General features: G+C 39.6%; 2 protein-coding genes across 2 annotated transcripts; both read right to left on the bottom strand.

Annotated features, from left to right (window-relative positions):
* Positions 1–819: 819 nt before the first annotated feature.
* On the bottom strand, positions 820–12,777 carry barx2 (BARX homeobox 2). Its single transcript, XM_078246567.1, has 4 exons — positions 12,361–12,777; positions 6,916–7,225; positions 3,934–4,018; positions 820–3,479 (listed from the first exon to the last, which is right to left on the bottom strand). Exons 1-4 carry the CDS (start codon positions 12,545–12,547, stop codon positions 3,192–3,194), a joined length of 870 nt encoding a protein of 289 aa, XP_078102693.1. The 5' UTR covers positions 12,548–12,777; the 3' UTR covers positions 820–3,191.
* A 3,388-nt stretch (positions 12,778–16,165) lies between these two features.
* Positions 16,166–22,563, bottom strand: rbm7 (RNA binding motif protein 7). Its single transcript, XM_078246566.1, has 5 exons — positions 22,348–22,563; positions 21,871–22,033; positions 21,058–21,133; positions 17,386–17,479; positions 16,166–17,147 (listed from the first exon to the last, which is right to left on the bottom strand). Exons 1-5 carry the CDS (start codon positions 22,438–22,440, stop codon positions 16,794–16,796), a joined length of 780 nt encoding a protein of 259 aa, XP_078102692.1. The 5' UTR covers positions 22,441–22,563; the 3' UTR covers positions 16,166–16,793.
* Positions 22,564–22,894: the final 331 nt, after the last annotated feature.

Below are 22,894 nucleotides of genomic sequence, written 5' to 3'. Positions count from 1 at the left end.
GCCCCTGCTAACTACCTGAGCGTACACTAAGCTGACAGGTGAGGGTGTGCAATGGATGTCTTAGTGGGTGGAGGGGTGGGGGGCTAACTAGAATTGACACTACTCCACTCCTGTGACCTACAGCTGAACTTGGACCTGTGAGAAAATAACAGGTTCTCCAATTAGGCCGCCAGTGTCTCATCTCGCCACACAACAATTAGCCTGGAGGGGCTCAACAGCCTGTGGAGACTTGCAAAGTGTGGATCCTTGCAGACCTGCCTCCCTGCCTGCCAGCTAGAGCCTGTGTTTTCACAAGGATATTGCATAGGAAAATGTTTGCAATTAAGCAGATACACTGAACCTGCTCCAAAGTCTTTTGTTATTTAAGTCTTACAGTAACCAGGTGGCGAGGCTGAGTCACAGCTTATTCTACATAAGCCTGGCATGTAGGAAGTACAATTCTGAATAATCAAAGTTTAATATGTTGCAAATAAATAGCAACTGTATATGCCAGCAGTTGTTAGCATAAATTCTCCTAATCTTAATACAAGTTCCTTGTTTCTTTAAGAGGCAGTTCTTTAGTACAGTCAAAGCAATGGGGACAATTAAAGGGTATTGACTATTGACGATACTGAAAGCATTGCATTGTTTGTAAGGAATCTGTGCACACACTTTTCATTATTTTACACTTAATATTTGTGTAATATAAGTGACAGAACTTTAGTAGTAAGATATACGAGTAAATGCTCCCAATACCAGTTCCAACAATGTTGAACTTTAATGCTTTTATTAGTATAATTTAAAAAATAAACACATTTTCTATAATTTTATACATACTGTTGAACACTGTGAAGATACGATTATTGTGGATTGTTCCTGACGAGTACACTAAATCTAAACCAAATCCCATTCATAAATGTACATATTCACATTTGTTGTAATCACACTCACCAATTATGGTGAAATAGAATTAGGCTGAAACAGGAACGATATGATTCTGCATCAATGAATATGTATTGCACAGAGTATATAATTATAATGAGAAAAGTAAAGAAAGAAAAGTTTCCTGCTCTATTGTCTACTCGACCAATGTACTGCAGAAAAACAATAATAATAGTAATAATGTATAGGAAACAGTTCTGAACAGCACATTTTGACAACCTTGACTTTTTCCCTTGATAAAGTTCACTTTTTTTCACTGAGACTGAAAAAGTAAAATGTTCAATCATACTTCCAAGAAGTGTGGGGGCTTCTGCTGTTGAATGCACACACATATGAAGCATACTTAAAGTGTTTACACAAGGCGTTAAAGCACAGTACACATTCCTCAATGAGAACCATGCGCTGTTTGCTTTACAAACCATCCATGTCCGGTATCAGGCACTAAAAATACACTTCAGACTCGCTTAGGGTTACAGAGGAGCCCTAAGGTACACTACAGGCTATCTTGTTTGCTGTACAGATAACGATGATAAATGTCACAACACGGAGTGCTTAAATGCTTTCTTCTCTTGAATGTGATTCATGGGAAACTTTGACTATGGGTAATACATCTTTAAAAGCTTTCTTGGTAATGGATCTGCCTGAACTTCAACCTGCCAGGCCTATACTTTTAGCGTGATGTGACAGTATGTCTGACCTGTAGGCAACTTTAATTTGTTGTTGAACTGTTTTCATTAGAGACACACCAAAACAAATTCTTGAATTTCTGATTGCATATGTGAAGTAGCTCATGCAAAACATGCATCAGTGTGACGCGCTTCACATTTAGAATATAGGGTAAAGACAGGATTGTATCGACCAAAACCTTAAAGCAAGTGTACTAAATAATACCAGGTAAGAATGTAAATGATTACTATTTTATTAAGTGTATTTAAATACATAAACACACACTTGTATATAGTAAAAATTATGGTACATAAACCTAAAAAAAAGAGAAAAAACTGCAAACAAGCTTACCAAACAAGCATTATGTACATCAGAAAAATACTGCACTTTTATGAAACAATAACAAATAAAAATAAATCTGTATAATTAAAAAAGTGAAACTCTTTAAATACAATTCCTTGTGAGGGAAGAAAGTAGAGTTGGAAGTGTATAGAGAAGTCAGTGACAAGCAGTTGAAGATAGTGTTATGTTAATACAAGTCGAACATACTGATTGGGGTACTCATGTGAAGCCTGCAGGCTAAAAATGTCTTTCAGATTTTAAATGTTCAGCATTTGCTGAGCATCTTTGGCACAGGCTATGATTTATTCCCTCTGAGAATCTCTGACAGCTTAACAGTCTTAGTGGCCTCGTGGCAGAAAGCAAAGTCATCCTGACTCCCGTGAAAGGAGAAAAAAGATCAGGGACGGCAGTAACATTATACATACAAACTATTTTAATCCAATATAAAACAGCAGTTAAAAATACTGTTTTACATATATATCCGAAAGACCATATATCTTATACTTTATACATATTTCTACAGTATGATACAGTGTATGGCTTGGCAGAAATATTGATTTTTCAGATTGAAAAAATAACAATGCAAGCTTTACCGACCAAATAATGAACACTTTTGCACCTTAAAGCTGTGCAGCAGAACTCCAACATAAACATTGAACTGTTCAAAACTTTACAACTCTGTCTCCAAAAACGGCACTTGTAATGAATAATCACTTTAAAAAATATACTTGCATTTTATTAACACTTAAAAAGCTTTCCTCTGAGACAGACAAGGCACTGTAGCCATTTAATATTATAGTTTTTGGCAGTGAAGTCATTTATAATAGATACATAGAGACACTACAGTAAGGCAAACCTTGATATTTTGGCACATGCACTATGTGAGGCATCTTGGAGGGCCAGTGGTGTGTTTGATCTTTCATAGATGTAAAGCACAATAGGTGATAGGTGATGCGGTGATACGTGTTTTGATTTGACTGACCTGCTTGAATTTGACAGATTTATACTCCTAATACAGTTTTAAAGGCCATTTTCTCCCAGTGCAATCAGTGTCTATGCATTTTTAGCTCTTTGTACTGTACGTTTTCTAACACACACAAAAATAAAAAGGCTGCATTAGGTAAAGATTGGATTCCAGCAATATGTTTCCAGTCAAATCCCTAAAGGAAATGGCTCTAAACAGCCAAACAGGCTTTTTACAGTGATCCTGAGGCACTATTTGTTTTCAGGTTGGCATCAGTCTTTGGTTGTTTTGTTCTTTCTTAGCTGGCTGCATGAGTCTCTGACTGCATCAGGAGCGGTGGCTCTCGCTCAGATTTCTCCATCGCTGCGGCTGGATTGTGAGTTTCTGAACTGAGATCTTGAGGTTTACGCTGAGACGCCTCTCCACCGTGAGCCAGCGCTGCCTCCTCGTTCACCTTCCTTTTCATATCCTCTTCCTCCACCCTCATTCTTCGCTCTTCAGCCTCTATTTCTTCCGTAGTGGGAATGGAGTTCTTCTTGGGTCTTCCCTTGGGCTTAGTCGGGGCCTCATGACCTCCTTTGAGCACCTAGAATAACACACAAACTATCTTAGTGGTCTGGTAATAAATGGCAGGAGCAGTCAAAGGCAATGCTTGCTTTTATAGTAATTAAATGAAGACATATTGCTGCTGGCTGCCTCTTGTGCACTCATTTATCTTTAATGGTTTCAGGTCTTTTTTTGTTCTCTGAGTTGTTGACCTTTCTGCAAAAGTGTTTGCTCTCCCTGATGTCATCATCGGTCACACTACACACCACACCCTCTCACTCTTCCTGTCCTACCTATCATTCGTTTCTCTGTCATAGTTCAAATCAGAGTTACATGAAACAGTGAGTTAGGAGTAAAATCAAAGCCACCCTTTTGGAAGAATTTATTTTTAAAGGATGACAGAAAAGATAAATAGATAAAGAACGAGTAAAAAAGAGTAATTCTTTACAACAATCATTGTTCCTGGACCTGCCTGGCTTTACAGTGTCTCTTACCATTTTCTTCCACTTCATACGCCTGTTTTGGTACCATGTTTTCACCTGGAGCTGTGTGAGACCAAGTGACTGGGCCAGGTCTAACCTGCAAAATCACAAACAAAACAAAGTGCATGTTAGATGGACATTTCATGTACTTTCTACATTTGGGTCCTCCTAAACCTGAACAGGCTATATAGCCTACCATATCATTCACATGCTTTAAGAATCAGCACTTTTCCCAAAAGCACCAATCTGTCTATTCCTTTTTTTCTCCCACTGACAGGAAAGTATAGAAATGACAAGCATCTTGATAATAATTATGCTTTTTACCTTTCCACCAAGTATATACAGTAATGCAGCTTCATACCTTGAGGTTGCAGCATTTGCAGGCTTAAGTACAGTATAAGACCTCTCTAACACGCTTAACTCCGTCTTTGAATCTCACATCAAAGCTGCTTGCTAGTAGCTTGAGTTTGACACTGTACACCTGCAGCTCTGGAAACAGTGCCTGAAACATCTGTACCGCGACCAGTGTTCCAATCACAGCGGTTGTAGCTGGACAATTGAGTCTGTTGGGAGAAAATTCTGAATGCATCCACCACATGTGTTGATCCATGACTAATAGGGCTATTGGATGGTGTGTAATGTGATACATCAGGAAGGGACAGATACAGTGAACAAGGCATCCATTTGTAAAAGAAAGAATCGGTTATCTGGGGGTTTTTTTCCAACGAGATTTCCTCCTCCCTGCTCTTTTTAGTCTTTAACAGTCAGATGAAGGGATTCTCAACCCCCCCTCCCCCACTCACCCCCAAAGTAAAAGGAACTGACTTTCAATTTATAGGATGCAGAGAGGGCGAAAAGGCGTGAACAGAATCTAAAAAGCAGAGCAGCAACAAAAAACCCCTGAGATTGATGGGATCCTCGACATAACCTTATGCCTTACATAAAAGGCTGTGTGTGGTTTTTGTGCGCGTGTATGTGTCTGCGCTTCAAAAAACACCAGACATACAGGCAATCAAGCTGTCTATCAAACTTCACTATCATGCGTGCCCCAGTCTGTAGCAGTTCAACAACTGGAGGCAAGGAAAAGTAATTGCAGGAAAACACCCCTCTTATTTATGGTCATTAGTTCTCAATGGAGAGAAACCACACACTCACAGCAATAGAAACAGCATTTGAGTTACTCCCTCTGGGTTATCGCATTTTTTTTTCTTCCATTCTCACACCTTTCATTAGGGCATCTTGGGTGTAACTGAAAACTTTTTTCATAATGATGATGAGGATGGTGACAGCGAGGATTATTAAGACACTAATTATTACAATTGGAAGCTGCATAAAATCATTATTGCTCGATGATATGAATAATTAAAAGTCATTTTCAGGGATATTTTTGGTTTTGGTTCCTCACGCCCCCGTGCGTAAAGTCTTTTCAATTCAAAATTGCACAGGTTCCAAGCCAAGAAAAGGGAGAGAAAAGAAAAGTTATGTTTGGATCATAACAAACCAAAGTGGGGCGCATGCCACACCTTTGATGTGGGGCTTTAAAGGGGGATTTTCTCTGTTGATGTTTTTCCGCCAGCTGGGTATTTAATTAATTTTCAACACAGTGTCAGATTCGGATATTTTGACAGCACACAGTATTTTGGCACAGCCATTCGTAAGGGTGGTTGGTTTTGATCACTGAGTTGTGCTCAGCCTCTGGGCTTCTGCTTTAAGATGACGCATGGCGTCTTTCCAACGGCTCCAGGCAAGCCAAGATGTGATATATTTAATAATGCATCGTGGGAGTATTCCCCACAGATGGGATGTAAATGGAATGACGAATAAATCGGGTTTATTCCAAATATGCTAATGTAGTTTCAGATTAGATGTGGTAAGTGCATACTTTGTAAAGAGGATACAATGTGTGAGATGTCTGTGTTTCTATTTGTCTAAATGCATGAAGATACTGTACATGTGTTTTTAACTGCTGATTTATCTCTACTTGATGCAAAGGTTCGCAAGCAGTTTGAAATTCCTACGGCGCATGTAAAGGAAAGCTTTTTACAAGATCTATAGTTCAATACTATTGTGGGTTATAATGGAAAGGTAGCCTGCAGGCCAAATATAAAAGTGAGGCGCACAATAAAACTGGAAAATATGGCCTAACCTAAAAAAAAAGGTCCCAAAAATGACCCACAGAATGGAACTTAAGACACAGATATATGTAGATTACTTCATTTTACTGTAGAAATGTACTTTATATACACCTGCACAAGTGTGAAATGATTGGCAGTAAATCAACGTAATACATTTGTGTTTGCTTGTGTTGGCCTCCGTCCCTGCTTTCTTGAATAAGGCAGTGTTTCTTTGTTGGGGCTTTTTGCTGTTCGAAAGCTCAGGGTTAAAACGTTACTCTTGTCTCAACTAGAATGCTGAGGTAATGCTCTGGCTTAGACAAATTCACATTACATGAGACATTCCCCACAGGATAAATCAAAAATTATGACGTTAGGTTAACCGCTGCTTGATAATTGCAGTTGTGGCTTTGTGAATGTGCTTGTGTCTGCGTGTGCATGTACTGTACTTTCAAAATGTGCTCAATGCCAGGTATGTAGGTTATCAAAATGTCACAGTTAAGTGCTGGTACCTTATATGACTTTGATTTTACATCTGGTTGAAATGTAATACTGAAAAAACTGGTATCAGTTACCTTTCACACATCAGTGGTTTGCTTTCTTTTAACTTAGTGACAAAATTGTTACAGTAGCTATGAGGTTAGCAGGCAAGATTTACCATTTTTTATTTATATGCTTTTATGTAGTGTACTGTTGCAGCTCTTACTGTGTGTGTGTGTGTGTGTGTGTGTGTGTGTGTGTGTGTGTGTGTGTGTGTGTGTGTGTGTGTGTGTGTGTGTGTGTGTGTGTGTTGGTGATTTGTGTATTTCCATGTATGTGCAAAAGACCTTTACTGGAATCTACCTATCCAATTGTGTGTGAATTTCTCAACTGTACTGACCTATCAGGTGTGGACAGGTACTTCTGCTTCTGGAACTTTTTCTCCAGGCCCATTAGCTGCAGCTCTGTGAAGATGGTGCGGCTGCGGCGTTGCTTCTTCAGGCGGGGCGTGCTGCGCTCTGTTTCCGACTCGCTGCTGATGCTGAGGGGCGTCTGGCTGGGTGAGGGCTCGGAGCCTCGAAGATGCTGCGGGGAGAGCAGGTGAGAGGGGACCCCACCCGGAGACGATGGCTGGGGGAGTTGGAGGGGCAGGTTGGGGGGCTGCCGCGTGATCACAGAGAGGAGAGGGTAGGCACGTAGTGACGAGGAGCCTGGAAGAGCAGAGACAGTGTGTCAGATGACAGAAACAGAGAAATGCAGTGTAATAAGAAGAAAAAAAGGAGATTAGATGTTCTTTGAATCACTGAGTTTTTACTGAGCTCTTATGGGCTTCTCAGTCACCTTGGTTGTACCATTATCGACCGCCTGTAATTGCTTAGACACCTCCATTTTTAATTGCCCTGTTTTTGCTGTGAAAAGTGTTTTGCTTTTGACCTCCACGTAGAGGGCTGTAATCCCAATGACGCAGACTGTGTTTTACACCGCTCCTCTGAACCCTTCAAATGAATGATTATTTTTCAGAGGTTGTTAAACCATAACTGGCTTCCCAACACACACCATACGCACACAGTGAGCCTGACAGCATGATGTACATGCACACACACAGACACATGCAGACACCGAATGAACTCTAATAAAAGCCTAAAAACTAAATCAAACGCTGTTCAGCTAATAAACTTTTCTCTCTCACTCTTGTGCGCAGTCATATACAAACACACATTTTTGCTCTTTATCAGCGCAGACAGAAGTAGCGAGACGCCAGAATCAATAAAAAGTAACACTTGTCTGGAGCCAAGATGAGAGGGAAGGAGACCAAGAGGTTGGCCAAGAGGATGCAGTGGGTCAACCACAGTAAACATAATATCTGCCAGAAAAATCCTTACGGCCTCAAATATGAAATAAATCCCTTAACAAACATATACAAGCCGAATGAGCACAGAGCAGACTGTAATGCATGGGCCGATAAGGAGGGGATTATAGGAGTAGAGGTGGAAGATGTAGAGGGAGATAAAAAGGCTACAATGGAGCACAGAAAAATAGAGGATTGTCATACACCAACCCACACAGTATGTGTGTTCCTGGTTGTCTGTGGTGGATCTGTGTCCTTAATCTCCTCATCGACTGCAACAGACAACCTAGACACACGGACACACACGAACACAGACACCAATGGCCACAGGTGGCAAAATGTCAGATGTTGACTTTGATTTTTTATTCCTGTTCCTTGACTGTTTACTGTCTTTTTTCTTAAGGCTGATGAGAAAATATGGAGTACAGTACAAATGTGAGGACGAGGAAGACAAACACTCTAAAAGAAGGTGGGGCAAGTCTATTTTTGTAATCTTACACTATAGTACAACAACTATTAGATGTAAGTCAAGCATGAGGAGCTAAAGCAGTGCATACAAGTACACATGTAGGTAAGCACAGTTGCTCTGCACTGACATACAGAGACACACACACACACATACACACACGCACGCACACACACACACACACACCAGACACTGCCTTGGGCTCATCATGACATCATGGTAAGGTGTTGAGGTCATTACTAATCCTCCAACCTGAGATTGCTGCTATCGCAACAAGTCTAGACAAGAAGACCTCTTTTCTCTCCTTGTACGCTCTCGCTCTCCATTTATACCTTTCCATTTATATTGCTCTCCGTTTTTTCTCTGTAAATCAGATCTGTGTAAAAGTAACATTTTCTGATATCAGTGAATCATCTGATTAAATGTTCAAGCTTGTTTAATAGGAGGGATTATACATTAACATGTATCCAACTACGTGCAAAAGTGGAGGGAAGCGTTGTTTTGAACAGCCAACATCTCGGTTTGTCTCCACGACTGTCAGGAAATCTTTTGGCAACACAGAGCTTGAAGTTGTCTCCAGGCAGTCCCTCAGAGAGAGCACCAGAGAGAGAGAAAAAGTAAGAAAGAAAGAAAGAGAGAAAGACAGAGAGCAAATAGGGAAATGTGAGCCGTTGCAGTGACTTTCCACTAACAGCGAACCCGTCTCTCTGACATGTTGTTGACAAGTGCTAGTGTGCTGTCAATAGTCTACAAATAAACTGTTTGAGTAGCTGAAAGAGTGCAACTCGGCCCCACGCAAAAGCACATTGATACTCTTGATAATCGCAGTTGGAATGTAAGGACCGGCACAAGTGGTTCTGGTGACGATTACAAAAGACATACCTGCTAAGAATAGATCAAGAAGAGCCGTTTGTTAAGCATTCCTTTCAATACAAACTATTTGCTATATTGATCACATAGTTTTTATGACTCAAGTCCCAATTAAATGAACCATATTTCCTGTATCAGCCTGCTCCCTTTCATAACATCTACACTCTCTTTTTTGTCAATGGGATGCTGAAATGGATGATTCATTGCTTAGCTATGACAAGTATACATGCACGTTTGCCATGTTTTGGATATAAACTGTCTGATGACAGCTAGGGAGTTGCTCAATTAAACAGTTTTCTTTGGGGGGCCTTGCCCTTTGAGTGCAAATCAAACACTACCTGGATGGGAAGGGCAACAGGCCAAATCGCTTTTTTATCTGCCCTAACTCGTTGCTTTAATTAATTAGAATCATTCACATTCAGGACATGGCAGGTTGGGGAAATGTAATGCCAGTTCTCAACAAATGGTATCTTGTTGAGTTTTACTGTCATGGTATATTCCCAGTCACACTGACAAACTTCTCTGGCTGAAGCATTACATTAAACACAAGCATTAACGATTAAATGTGAAACCTGATCCACACAGGTATTCATGTTGCAGCTGAAATCAGCCTGTACCACCACTACTACTTTAAGAACCAGATTTTTTGGTCGAGATAGAAACATCTGATGGCAGTGGTTGAGTGGAAATGGCAGGGAGGGGACAGGTTGTCAAACATTATCCCTAACTGAAGATGGATGATGTGCCCACATTTTGTCTTTGTGTGTGTGCATACTTGCCCGTGTGTGTTGACATGGGTGTAATCAACCTTTTCAAGCTGGCTTTGTGCTTAATGGGAGACTTTATTGTCTGCAGCGGATTAGGGTTTAAGATGGGATGAAAACCCTTTTGCTCACTTGGATTTATTCTATAATACCTTTAGCCAGTACCAAACCAGTATGAAGCGGAGCTCGGGCTGCACACACTCCTGCTTTTGTTTTTGTTTTTCATCATGCTGTCAGGTGCGATTACACCACAGTTGATCTTAATCTCTCTCACCTCTTCCACTAAAAGCCCTGCCCTGGGTCCTGCTGAGAGATTGGACTCCAAATGAAATATTGTAACCTGCCATTACGTTGTTCACTGTTCAGCAACAGGTCAGGGCTCAGTCTCTGATCTTGCCCTAAATGACAGGGAATTAACTCTGTGAGTATAAGCCACTTTTACTGTACAGAATCACGGTCTGTATTTCATTGAACAGAAATGAGATTTGCAGTAAAGTGTCACAGGACAAAATACAGAAGACAATTATGTTGGTATGTTTGAGTGGCATACCAGTGATGAACCAACAATTAATTTGTTGTCAACTCCTTCAGGCAACATTTTTGGCATCACTGTCTTTCAGCGGCCTCCGCTGGCAGCAGGAGGTTATAGCATCCCTTCCTTCTTCAGAATGAAGAAGTCAACTTTCACTGTTAAGGGACCACAGGAGCCAGTCGCCCCTCTTTGGCCCGAGACCTGCAAGCCTGCCAGCTTCTATATCAGGCACTAAAAGCCATTGATGTTAGGGAATATACTGTGTCTCACACCCCCACAGCTACAAATAAGTGGTGGGCACAGTGTTCTGATATGCAGGGCGGGTTACTCTATCCATCCGAACAGAGGGGTGCCAAAGCCCAGTCATAGTGCCCTCTCACATACACCAATCCATATCAGAGGGATGAGGGAATCGCTTCCCCTATTTTTATCCACCCACCGCTGTCATCATCAAATTGCAGTGGCTATTATTTCAGACTTTAGAGCAATTATCCTAATGGTTAGTAGAGTGTGCAGTAGCCTTTCAGTTGTTTGGTTTAATCTGGAAGTACAATTAAGAATCAGTCACAACGTTTTGTTTTGACAAGATTACATGTGGTGCGCCAACTGAGCTTTGCCATACTATTTTGGTCATTTTCAGCAAGTAGAATACACAGCATGCACACAGTCTGCCATGTAGTCTATCAGCCTATCATGTAGAGAGCTAGATGATTCTAACCATCTTACTGAAAGGGAAAAGAGAGAAAGCCCTTAACGGGTTAGTAAAAAATTGGGAGAAGAGTGATTTTCATTCAAAGGGATCAGCTTTAAAGTGTATTGATTGCATCAATAGTTTGTTTTCGTTCTATATTTTCTCCTGTATAGATCAAGATAAATCAGTGTGCAGTATAATGAATCTTTAATATGGTGGTATGACCAACTTTTCTGTGCATAACTTTACTTTGTTTTAGGTCACACACATGTCTGTGTCATAGTGGTGCACTAACAAGATACAATCCTTCCATTTGCAAATGTCCAGCAGCAGCAAAACTCATTACAGGGAAGGCCTTTGGTTAAACAGAGTAACAGTATTAATCAAATTAAATTAGACCAAATACATTAATGTTTAAAGCCTAGTAACCTGTGTCTTCTAGTGAGATTTATATTTTGTATCTGTCCCACTGCCAGTTCATTGACCTTTATGTGTAACGACTCTTCAATTCAGTAATTTATCAGCTCAACAAAAGCCCTGAAGCATCACTCATATTCACTCACTCAGCCGCATGTCTTTGATTTTCAACACTTAGCTGCAGTGATTTATAATGTGAAGTAGAGAGTGAGGAATTTGTGGTAAAACTTTAGGAGGAAGCATGCATGAATTAATTGGGATTCAGTTTAAACTACTTCTTTATAATAAAAAAAAAAGCATTGATGCTAACCTATAAATTTAAGTAATGAAGATGATAAATGAATGATGCGGTGTCACAAATTTGAATATCCTCATACGCACAGTTGCACGAAAGGGGAATTATGGTTTAAAGTTAATAATTAGGATCCAACTTTATGGCTCTATACAAATGCTGTCATTACAGCACAACAGATAACACACTTCACACAATGTAGCTATATTTCACCAGTCTGATATAGGATGTAAATGTTCTGCACTGTAAATTCACATTTCCTGATCCATGCTAAATGAATCATCGCTTTTACATTTAAATAAAACATAGGCTATATTAATAATGGAATTGATCTCATGCGTTAAAGTGTCCGAATTTCCAAATAACCTCCTCAAATCTACAAATGCTATAATTGCCTTTTAGTTAATGTAATGCGTTTCTTTCTTAATTAGTCAAAAAAACAAAAACATAAAACAGTCCTCTTACCCGAGCATGAATGAAGAGGCTTCGGCCGTACAATGAGCGAAGGGCACACCGAGTAGAGAGAAAGTTTTTCAAAATAATCACAAGTCTCCTTGGAGAGGATCTCGTCAATCATGAATGTCTTGTAGCGCCGCCTGGCAGCCTTCAGCTGCCCGGGGGAGGAGAGCCTCAACTCGGCTTGACAGTGCATGATCTGTCCCTATGCGCCGTGCGCTGTCTTCGCTGCACAATATGCTTTGTTTACTAATATCTAAGGCTGTGCAGTTTTAACCGTGTGGCAAATGCGACTACTAAAGCTCATGCGTTTAAATAATTCATTGTTTGTCTTTCAAAATGCAGTTTAGTTTTCCCTGACGTGTCGCGGTGAAGATCAGTAGCCTTCAACTTGTGCTGCGAGGAGCGCTAATGAACAGAGTGCGATCTGTGCTCACACCCACTGCTATATAAACCATCCCTGAACACATCTCTACTGCTCCATCTAACCTCTCTCTCTCTCTCTCTCTCTCTCTCTCTCTCTCTCTCTCTCTTTTACAAATACACTCATGTAGGCTATAGGCTACATACACATTGCCCACTCACAAACACCCCCCACCACCAAAAAACGTTTCTCTCTATGATTTCTTTGTGTACAATTTGGTGTGTTTTTCGTCAGAATTAGGTCATATTTTCAGAATGAAAACTAATGTTTAAGCCTAATCAATACAAATAGGCCATGTTAAACCTGGTATAGGCTATTAAGTTTCAGATCAATTCCGAAGACCTCTGTGGTAAGCTATTTGAGGTGACATGGTGCCGCTTCTTTGTTTCTAACGCTTTATTTCAAATTATTTGTCTTGATCTATTTATTAAATTAGCTATTGATTATCCCGTGTCCAACTTATTTTCTTATTAACTTAACTTATAACTTAGGCTATTTCATCAAGTTCGCTTTAGACTTACAATACACAATCTAATCTATTTGATATTTTAACTTGCCATATCCAAAGCGAATTAAACCAGTAAGGTAACAAGGGATGAAAAATATTTTCTTTCTTTCTTTCTTTCTTTCTTTCTTTCTTTCTTTCTTTCTTTCTTTCTTTCTTTCTTTAAACCCTTAACATAAGGGGTGTTGTGGTTTAAGCCAGTGTGTCGGTTTAGTTACATGACGAATGATAGATTTAGCCTTGATCATTATTTAAATATGATTATCGTTAGTATTAAATATAACAAGTATAATATATATATATATAACAAATATAATAATAATAAAAACATTTGTAGCAAAATAAGGAATTTCTTGTCGAAACAGTAGGCTATAATTATTTTAGCCTCCAAGAAAAAAAACCACAATCAGTGGCTCAGTATGAAGAAGCAAAAAGTCAGAACATGCGGTTGAAGGCCAAGTCAGTAATATCATTTTCTGTACTGACTTGCCACTAAAACTGACGCAGTTAATAATACATTATTTATTATGAATTAACAATTGCGCATGGCGTAAAGGCACGCCGAAAATGACACGCTGTTTTCCTAACAATATCTCAAAGAGAGCAGGGGCGTCTATAGTTCATTTACCAAATTCAGATTTGGCACACGTTTGATTCAACGATCAAATATTTTTTTATGAATATTATTATGTCAGTCAGATCAAACGGGCTTTAAGAACATGTACTAGTACAAGGGTTCAAGGACACTGACGCACTCAGGGGGGTAAAGTTTAAAAAGCCTTTATTATATTTATATTTGCAGACTGCATTGTGACTGAAAATATCAGTGTCTCTACGGCTGATGAGTCTGACATTAATGTGAGGAAATACCTCACATAGGCTTCCGGCACGTTCAATTTTCTTGACAGGCTGAATCCCTGAAAGAAACATTTTGTGCCTTTTATCATCGTTTCATTTTTCTATAAATCTACCTTTTAATTAAGTTCATAATATGGCGAAATGGTTTTATTCCTTATTTTACGTCTTAGGCCTGTTGCAGATTTCAGCAGATATTTGTTTTTATGACTAAGTGAGTTGATAGGCTAATAAAAAGAGTTTGGTCATTTAGCCTACATGTTGTTATTTTAAGTAAAATATAAGACGAATCGTCCCTGTGAGGACACCCAAGAGGGGGGGGGAGAAGCGATTGTCATCCAAAGAATTGGAAATAAATAAATTGGTGGCTCGTGCCTCCGAAGCCGCCGTGTTCAAAGTGGAGGAGGATTATGGAGGAGGAAATATGGGAGCTCTGCATGGGGAAGCTCGGCTTCTTTTCAGACGTTATATGGCTTGATCAAAGAGGGGGGGAAGGAGAACAACTGCTGTGGAGCACATTTTACTTTGTGAGGGTCGGTGAAGCCTCTGCAAAAAACGGTGCTAAAGATTTTACTTTCATATTTTTGAACCATCTTGTTAAAACTTAAAATTTTAAAAACTTTTCGGATAAGACAGTTTTAGCCTACTTTCAGTATTTTCAAATAGACCTGCAGCGCAGCCTACTTTTTTTTTTTTTTTTTGCATTTTTGTGGTCAGTTTCGCAAAAGAAAATGTAAAACAATTTAACTGCATTTATTGTTTCCAGAAAACCCGACAATGTGAGATCATTCCACATTTTCAGCTATTTAAAAGAAAATTAATATCGCATTAAAAAACTTAAACACTATGTACAGTTTACGTAGGCCTAGCCTATATCTCGGGCTATGGCACCAATGAACCCAACAACCTGAGGTGGTGCCAGGATCCGGGAATCACGGCTGAAGGCATCTTGTCACTTGTGGATTGCGTTGCGGGACTGCTAGAGAGGGGGGGTCTCTGGATGTTTGGAAGTGGATCATTTCAGCAGACACGCGTCTATATAAATCCACACAGCAGCGGCTACCGAACGGCTTCTCTAATCCGCCCGCTGCAGGGCTGGAGACGCCAGGCAGATCAACCAATTACAAGAGTTATGCCACAGCCAGGAGCGTAATAAGGGCCTTCCTAGTACCGACATCGAACAGAGGATACTCTCTATTAGTGCGAGTTGGGAGCAATCTGACACGAGACAGATTACAGGCAAGACACAGAGCTTAGTGCAGATGGTGCAAATGCACCTCCACTTTTGGACACCGGGAGATTTATTGGGAGATATAGTTGTCGATACAGCGCGGGAGCCGCTGCTAGTGCCATAAGCACTTTCGAAGGGTAGATTATGACCTCAACACGGACATTAAGGGATTTGATCATCACTGTGATGTAAGCAAATCCGAACGGAGACACTAAGGCATCGATGCTGAAAGGCTGATCGCAACATGAGATGTTAAGGATCAAAGTGCTGCTAATTCTGGGATAGGACAATTCTTTCACATTCGTAAATTGACTAAAAACCTGTGCCATTTACAACGTGGTGGTGTTAAGACTCTTCTGATTAAAGAGAACAAGATATCTCTGTGTTTAACTCTGGTGAACAAGAAATAAACCTTAGCATAATTGCATGCTGTGAAGTCAACAGGGTGGGTGTCAATCCATTTAAAGACTTGAAAGCATCCTAAATAGAAAGGTCTAATGTAGGAGCTGATCATGTGGCTCAGTTATATTTAACATCTTAATTGATTCAATAAAATGATGTTTGTGGCGCCACCTATAGATTACTTCATAACCCACTGCATAAGCATATTAGTTACAGGTTGGCCATTTATAGGTGCAGATAAGGCCATGTGTGCATGCATTACAGCATGTAGCATCAACATACAATAGCTCACTTAGTTAACTTAGTCACATACTACAGATGAGCTGTAAATAGCATTCAAGATTTACAGCCAAGACTCAGGCATTTGTGTTGTGGCCAGATGAAAGACAATGCAACATCAAATGAAAGGAGCTTTATAATAATGAAAATGTTCCATTTTAAAACAGTTTGTATTACAGACTCAGAATAAAAAAATAAAACAAAGCCCATTCTTTTTTTGAAAGAGCAAGGTCAACAGATCTAACATTAAAAAAGGATGGTGCCCTATTGTCGTAAAAGTAGTGCTGGTGGAATCTTTAGCTGAAAATTGTTCTTTTTTTGCAAAGTACCTGAAGAATTTTTTGGAGCACCATTTAAAGACTTTTTGCATAACAAAAAAACTTGCCAATATCTTTTTTTTTTTTTAAATACATGTTTTTTTTTTCTCCGTCTTCCAAAATGACTACCATCACTACCGTCATGTCTGTTTTTTTCCCCCTTGCTCTCATCAATACAGCTCAAAATATTTGCAACATCTGTGAGGAAAAGCTCACATGAATGAAGTGTACAAATTTTAAAAACGCCTTAAAAGTAAACAAAAATGGCTCTAAGTTATCAAATCGTCAAACTGGTAGGATAATGTACAAACAACCTGAGTACATACATGTGAATTTGTCAACATAATTTCATGATTTTTTTTTTTTTTTCAGTAAGCTGTCCACAAATTTTTGAAGAGCTGAAGTCCTTTCAGGAATCCTTTAAACGTCTCAGTACCGTCGCCATCTATTATCTTGGTAGCCACGGTTGCTACCCTTATCGTCATGTCTGTTGCCACCTCTGCTCTCATGGTGACGGTTGCCACTCCTGTTGTTCTGATGGTGATAGTTGTCCTGGCTGTGGCTGTGCTGATGACGACTGGCAGCTGGCACATCTGTGTAGCGCTGATTCCTGCCACCGCTGTTCATCTGGGACGGATGCCGATAGGGGGCGTTATCGTGTTGCCTTGAGCCACTTCCGCCGGAATTTCCACCTGCAGGCGGTTGCCTCTGCAGAGGCTTGGAAAACCCGCCATTTATCTGCTCAAGCTGCTGCATGTTGAGCTGCCACATCATGTTGTTCATCTACGGATGAAGGAAAAGACAGGTAACATGGCCCGTGTTTCATACGGTTTATCAAGGGCAAAAAGATGTTTATATTCATGTCAAAATTATACAGTGTACACATTTCTTCATTTGTTACAGAGGAACAGTTTAACTAAAAAGAAGCAAAGAGCAGGTCTGAACATGTCACATATTCAAATAAAAACTGTAAATGCTATCATGACTGTGCAGTGCCATTGTAAAAGTATAAAGAGCTTACCATGACATGTTTCTGCAGATTATCGGGAGATGAATAGGACCTCTGCATTTGGGGCGGAGGACTATATGGTGGAGAGCTGAACTGGATCGGGGTCCTGTAAGAGTTAAGCAAACCATTGTCAAATATTTTCTCCTCATAAAAAGGCAAGAACAACAACAACGTCTACATAGTGTCAGGTGCACAGTTTACATATTGACGACTAACCACTTCTGCAAAAGCCATGTTTGATTCCTCAACATTTGATTATTTAAAATGACTTTTAGTTGAGGTTTTAATTCATGCTTCGACCTTTTTCACCTCTTTGGCATTTATGAGAAGGTCATGTGTTTGAACATTTTGTAGGATCGCTTTATGAGAAAATATGAAGTCAAGTTCACATTCAAATTAAGCTGATGTCCAGAAATGTGATCTCCCCCCTCCCCCGTCTTCTCTTTACTTTTGTGGCGATATAGTACAGCAAGTAGGGGTGTACCATATTGTATTTTTCATGATAATGATAATAATAATAATAATAATAATAATAATAAGTATAGTTTTTAATATCATGGAATAAAAAAAAAATTATATTGCGATAATGGCAATATTCCTACTTGTTTAATGTAATTGCCTGTTAATTTGGCAACTGTTTAGATGTGTCTTTGTTGTACCATTTATATTTTATACAGAATCTGATTTAAACTCAGAGTCATGGTTTAAAAAAACAAAAGGAACAGAGAAACGTTTTTGTAGTTTTTACTGACTATTTAAAGGCAAACCATGACACTTATTTGGTTGCAATTGTATGTTCCTGAAATTAATAATAGTTTAGTATTTTGTCATGCCATCAAGAATACCTTTATTGCAGATATAGCCTAAAAATATTGTGATATTACTTGAGGGCCATATCGCCCACCCCTAAAACTCAAGATTTTTTTATGTAAGAGTAGGTTATATTTAGTTAAATGTTTAAGTTGTTTTTTTTTGTTCTAAAGTGAGAAAGCCTGGGTTCAGATTAACGTTAACTGGCTAGCTCAATAATCATACTTTGTGATACGGGTCCCTGGTGTTGTTTCTGCAGGCCTGCCATCTTTTGGGTGTTTAGTCTGCTTTAGTCAGTCACTAAAATAAAATGCACAACAAATATGTTTCAGCCCGCTCTATTACGTTTTTATCCAGGGAGTCAGTTACATAATTTTTTGAACAATTATAACAATATTCCTATTCTATTTTTTTCTAGATGGATACATGTAAAAAAGGTACATAAATTGAACAACAGAGTTATTTTAAACTACTAAATCTAATCTCAGTTATCCAAGAAATGTGTTAAGCTATTTTTTCTCCAGTCTAGTTCAACAAAGTCACATAACTGAAGCACCACGAAATGCAAGACTTGAAAACAATACATTACACTGGTCTGATACTGCCCAATTTAACTCTTGGGCAAATACTTTCAAGTTTTCCAGCAAATGCCCTAAGGGCCTAAACAGGCACTGATGCATGACATTTGGCATGAAACATGGAAAGGATTACACACAGAGATTTCTATATGAGTAAATACAGACCAGTCCAATCCCATTTCAAGCCACATCTTTTGCCAGAGCTCTAATTTTAGTGCATAGGGCACTGCCAAGAGCATGACAAATGTACATGTCTAAGTAATATTCAATAAGGAGGAAGCATCTTTGGAACAACTTTAACACATACACTGAAAATCTGGGGCCATTTACAAACGTACAGTAGTGCCATTCCTCCAAAGTATTAACTACTGACAAACTATACTACCAAAAGGCTCCATCCACAGCTAGGGCTGGGACGGTTACCGTGGTCACGTGACGCCTACCGCGGGTCTGAGCTTGTCACCGTCATCACCGGAAAAAAAACATTGGCCTGCACATGTGTGCACGTTGTGTCTAATGACATGGATTCATTGATTCTAATGACATGGATTTTGTCTGATGACATTATGTCTTACATGGATTCAAGGTTTTCTAAACAAAACTTACCATCAATAGATGGAGCAAATCTGACCTTTCGCGAGTTGGGGAGCACAATGTGAAATGTCTTTGCCTTTCCTACCGTGTATTATGGTAGGAAAGGCAAAGACATGTCTCCGCTCTCAGCTGAGGTAGACACATTAACTAGCATAACAAGCTGCAATGTTTACCAGTGCACATTAGCCTAGCAGCTAGCAGAGTTTTCTTCCGTTTATAGCTTTATAAAACGGCACGGTTGAATTTCAGCCTGCATGCACGTTTCGTAGCCTAAAACAGAGCGGCTTATAACGGTAGAGAGAGCAACAAGTTAGCGGACTGCAGAGTCGCCCTCTCTGCTCTGTTTGCTCAGCTTTTTTGGGGGCAGTATTGACAGTATTACCGGCAGTATTGACAATAGATAAAGCCACCGTGTCTTGAGAAGCTCTAGCTTGTTTTATTTTTCACTTTTAACTCACTTTACATCATCTTTACTATGTCTTTTTCCTCTCGCTTTTCCTCACAGCGGCACTCATACGCTACTCTCCGTTACCTCTCGCTCTCCTTGCGCGACCACACGGTCACTGACGTCACTCACTTAAGGCACCCTGTCATTCTCGCTCTAACTTACGCTACTCTCGTAAGGGGGTTACGGTATACCGCTCTACCGCAGGAATTTCTTGCTTTTCAACCGCAGTAAGAAAAAAAAAAAAAATCCATACTGTCCCAGCCCTATCCACAGCCCAAAAATAGGCACGCATTTGCTATTATTGTTATAGTTCCACATTTAGTTATATGTGGGAAAGATATTGCACAGATCATCCCACTCTGTAACTTGCGTCCAAGACATGTCTTTAAAAAGGGTATTTTAGGCTCATGAAGAAACAGTTGAAAGACATCACCAAATGGTATGATTAATTTACACACATTTTGCACAATTAACCTTATAATTCAAAATAGAGAAAACGGAATCAAAACAAAAAACTCGAACTGCTACAGCCATTTGTCTTATAGCTTGAAACAACCAGTGCTGTGTTGATGCCGTTACCCCAACTAGAGATGTTCCGATACCAGTATCGGTATCCGCTCCGATACTGCCTAAAACGCTGGTATCGGGAAGTACTGGAGTTTATACACCGATCCGATACCACGTAATAAAACCCTAAAGAAAATTTACAGTTTACGGTCAAACTGGATAATAAAATTAAGTTCTTGGGCGTTCATTGTTCACGTTTCACAAAGAGTTTAACCTGAGCCAGACCGACAACAAAGACAGAAATAATATCACACACATACAGGGATAGTAGTATACACTTGTTAAAACATAATAAAATATATGACACACTGGTATCAGATCAGTACTCGGTATCGGCCGATACGCAAGTTCAGGTATTGGAATCGGTAAGCCAAAAAATGGTATCGGACCATCTCTAACCCCAACATAGTTGTATTCAACTCCATGACACACTCAAAGTTGAGATGATACACCATGTGGACTTCCTGTGAAGGCAAAGCAACAGGCCACTTGCTTCACTTGAAATCAGTTATAGAGCCACAATATAAAATGCAGCTGAGAGCCACCATAGTGAGAGCTGTATCTGCAAAGCTAGAGGGACACAAATGTCTATCCAAGTTGAGACAGAGGCAGAGATGAGGCAGTAGCTGCTGTAATACTCCTGATGGTAATCAGATTCTGAACAAGCTGTCCATGAGACATTCTTACCTTTGGCCATGTGGATTTGGGGTATTTCCAGGACTTGTATTCTGCGAGTTCCCTGGACTGCTGCTATGACTGCTACCTATGATGAGGTAAAAGGGAACAACACAAGTTATTAGTAAAGGATAAATCAATGTGTCACATTGTGTGATGCATATCTAATACAATACACGTTTAGTGACATTCAAACGTATGCTGTAAAAACAAGCAGTATTGTAATTAATAACCGTTACATTTTGCCTTGAGAAACAACTACCATAAAAAAAAAAAGGTAGATGTTATGTCTTGGGACCACACACACACACACACACACACACACACACACACACAGTGTGAAATCGGCAAACTTGTTTATTTTGGTTGTCATTTTCAGGCGTAATGTTTAAAGATATATAGTTAAACACGGTGAAAGGGATGAGATCAGAGTATATGCAGTTGTTCCTCTCCCGTGTGCTTAGCCCCGTTAAATTGTATGTATGGGACACAGGAGTTTTCTACCCGGAAGCTATTGTAAACAAACATTGTGATTATGTCTATATGGAATGCCTGAATCTGTGAGATAAGCACGCCCCCTTCATTTAAATATAAGAAATGAAATAGAAAGTGAAATAAATTAATGTGGCATTATGAAATAAAAATGAGTAACGTTATATTGACTCACTTGTGTTCATCATGTATTTATTACAGGATAGGCACATTTATTTATTTAATATTAAATACTATGGCATTCTATACTTCTCAAAATGTGGCTAGCTGTTAAATGAATTTGTTCTAAATAACGATAATGTTTGTCTATAACAAGTTGTCAAAACAACTCACCTGATCTGAACTGCACATGAATAGTTCTCCCATGCAGCGATGTCCCGTTGAGTAGCGACATGGCATATGGCACGGACACTTCATGTTTGTAAACGGCAAAACCAAACGTTTTCTGTTTCCCATCGGCGTCTTTTGGAATTTTAGTTTTGATGAGAGGTCCTGCCTGCAAAAACAAGCAACTAACGTTAGCGTTATTGAGGTACCCAAACAACTAGCTAAAGCTAACGCTAGCTGCCGTGAGTGAAACAAGAATTTCCCTTGAAAATGTCCAGTGTGTGCACAACATAGTCACGTTAGCGTTATAACATTATAAAGGAGCCACATGTATTGCACAGAGGAAGCGCGTTCCACTTAATAACTTAGCTAACATGGTTGGCCCATGACGCTTTCGATTTGTTAGAACTAGCTATGTGCGTTATGCTAGCCGTACAATTGACATTTGCTAGCTAACTAGTCTAACATTAGCGACAACAGCACCTGTAAAAACAGTTCAAACAAAAGCTCCTCCGTCACTCTTGGATCCAAATTTCTTATGAAGAGCGTCCGGTCCGTTTCCTCCTCTATTCCCATTGTATTTGCGCAGACACTAGCACTCTCAAGCGATTTAAATGCTAGCTAACGTCAAGCGTAAAAACCATAGACTGTATATAAGAAAAACGCTCTACCCCAATATAACCGGAAGGCCTGTCGTAAAGTGAAATGCCGTTACATTTCTGCTTCCGTCGTAGTGAACAGGGTAACTTCACGACACCGAAAATACGCTATGTCTTATTAATGTACGGTTAATCTATGCTGTAAATGTTATACCCTCGATTTGAGAATAACTCATTCGGTTAAGGGTATAAACTGCAACAGCAGGGATGAATGCAAACATCTTTTTACTAACTAAAGAGTTTTGTTTTCTTTGGGAGGAAATCCTCACATTTGAGAAGCTGGAGCCAAAGTCTGCAATTCATTTTGTCTTGATAAATGACCCAAATGATGAATCATTCATCAAAAATGTTGCTGATTAGTTTTCTGACTA

The sequence above is a fragment of the Sander vitreus genome, chromosome 3, assembly GCF_031162955.1.
Source record: "Sander vitreus isolate 19-12246 chromosome 3, sanVit1, whole genome shotgun sequence".
Classification (NCBI taxonomy): Eukaryota; Metazoa; Chordata; class Actinopteri; order Perciformes; family Percidae; genus Sander; species Sander vitreus.
This window is presented reverse-complemented; position numbering and strand designations above follow the sequence as displayed.

Bases quoted from the DNA above. Each gene is read 5' to 3' on its own strand.
- barx2 (XM_078246567.1), bottom strand. From the start codon at position 12,547: ATGCACTGTCAAGCCGAGTTGAGGCTCTCCTCCCCCGGGCAGCTGAAG. The intron at 7,226-12,360 runs GTAAGAGGACTG...CTGCTCTTCCAG, and splicing joins GCCTCTTCATTCATGCTCGG to GCTCCTCGTCACTACGTGCC. The intron at 4,019-6,915 runs GTCAGTACAGTT...GTGATTTTGCAG, and splicing joins TACCTGTCCACACCTGATAG to GTTAGACCTGGCCCAGTCAC.
- rbm7 (XM_078246566.1), bottom strand. From the start codon at position 22,440: ATGGGAATAGAGGAGGAAACGGACCGGACGCTCTTCATAAGAAATTTG. The intron at 21,134-21,870 runs GTGAGTTGTTTT...ACCTCATCATAG, and splicing joins TCATGTGCAGTTCAGATCAG to GTAGCAGTCATAGCAGCAGT. The intron at 17,148-17,385 runs GTAAGCTCTTTA...CTTCATCCGTAG, and splicing joins ATCTGCAGAAACATGTCATG to ATGAACAACATGATGTGGCA.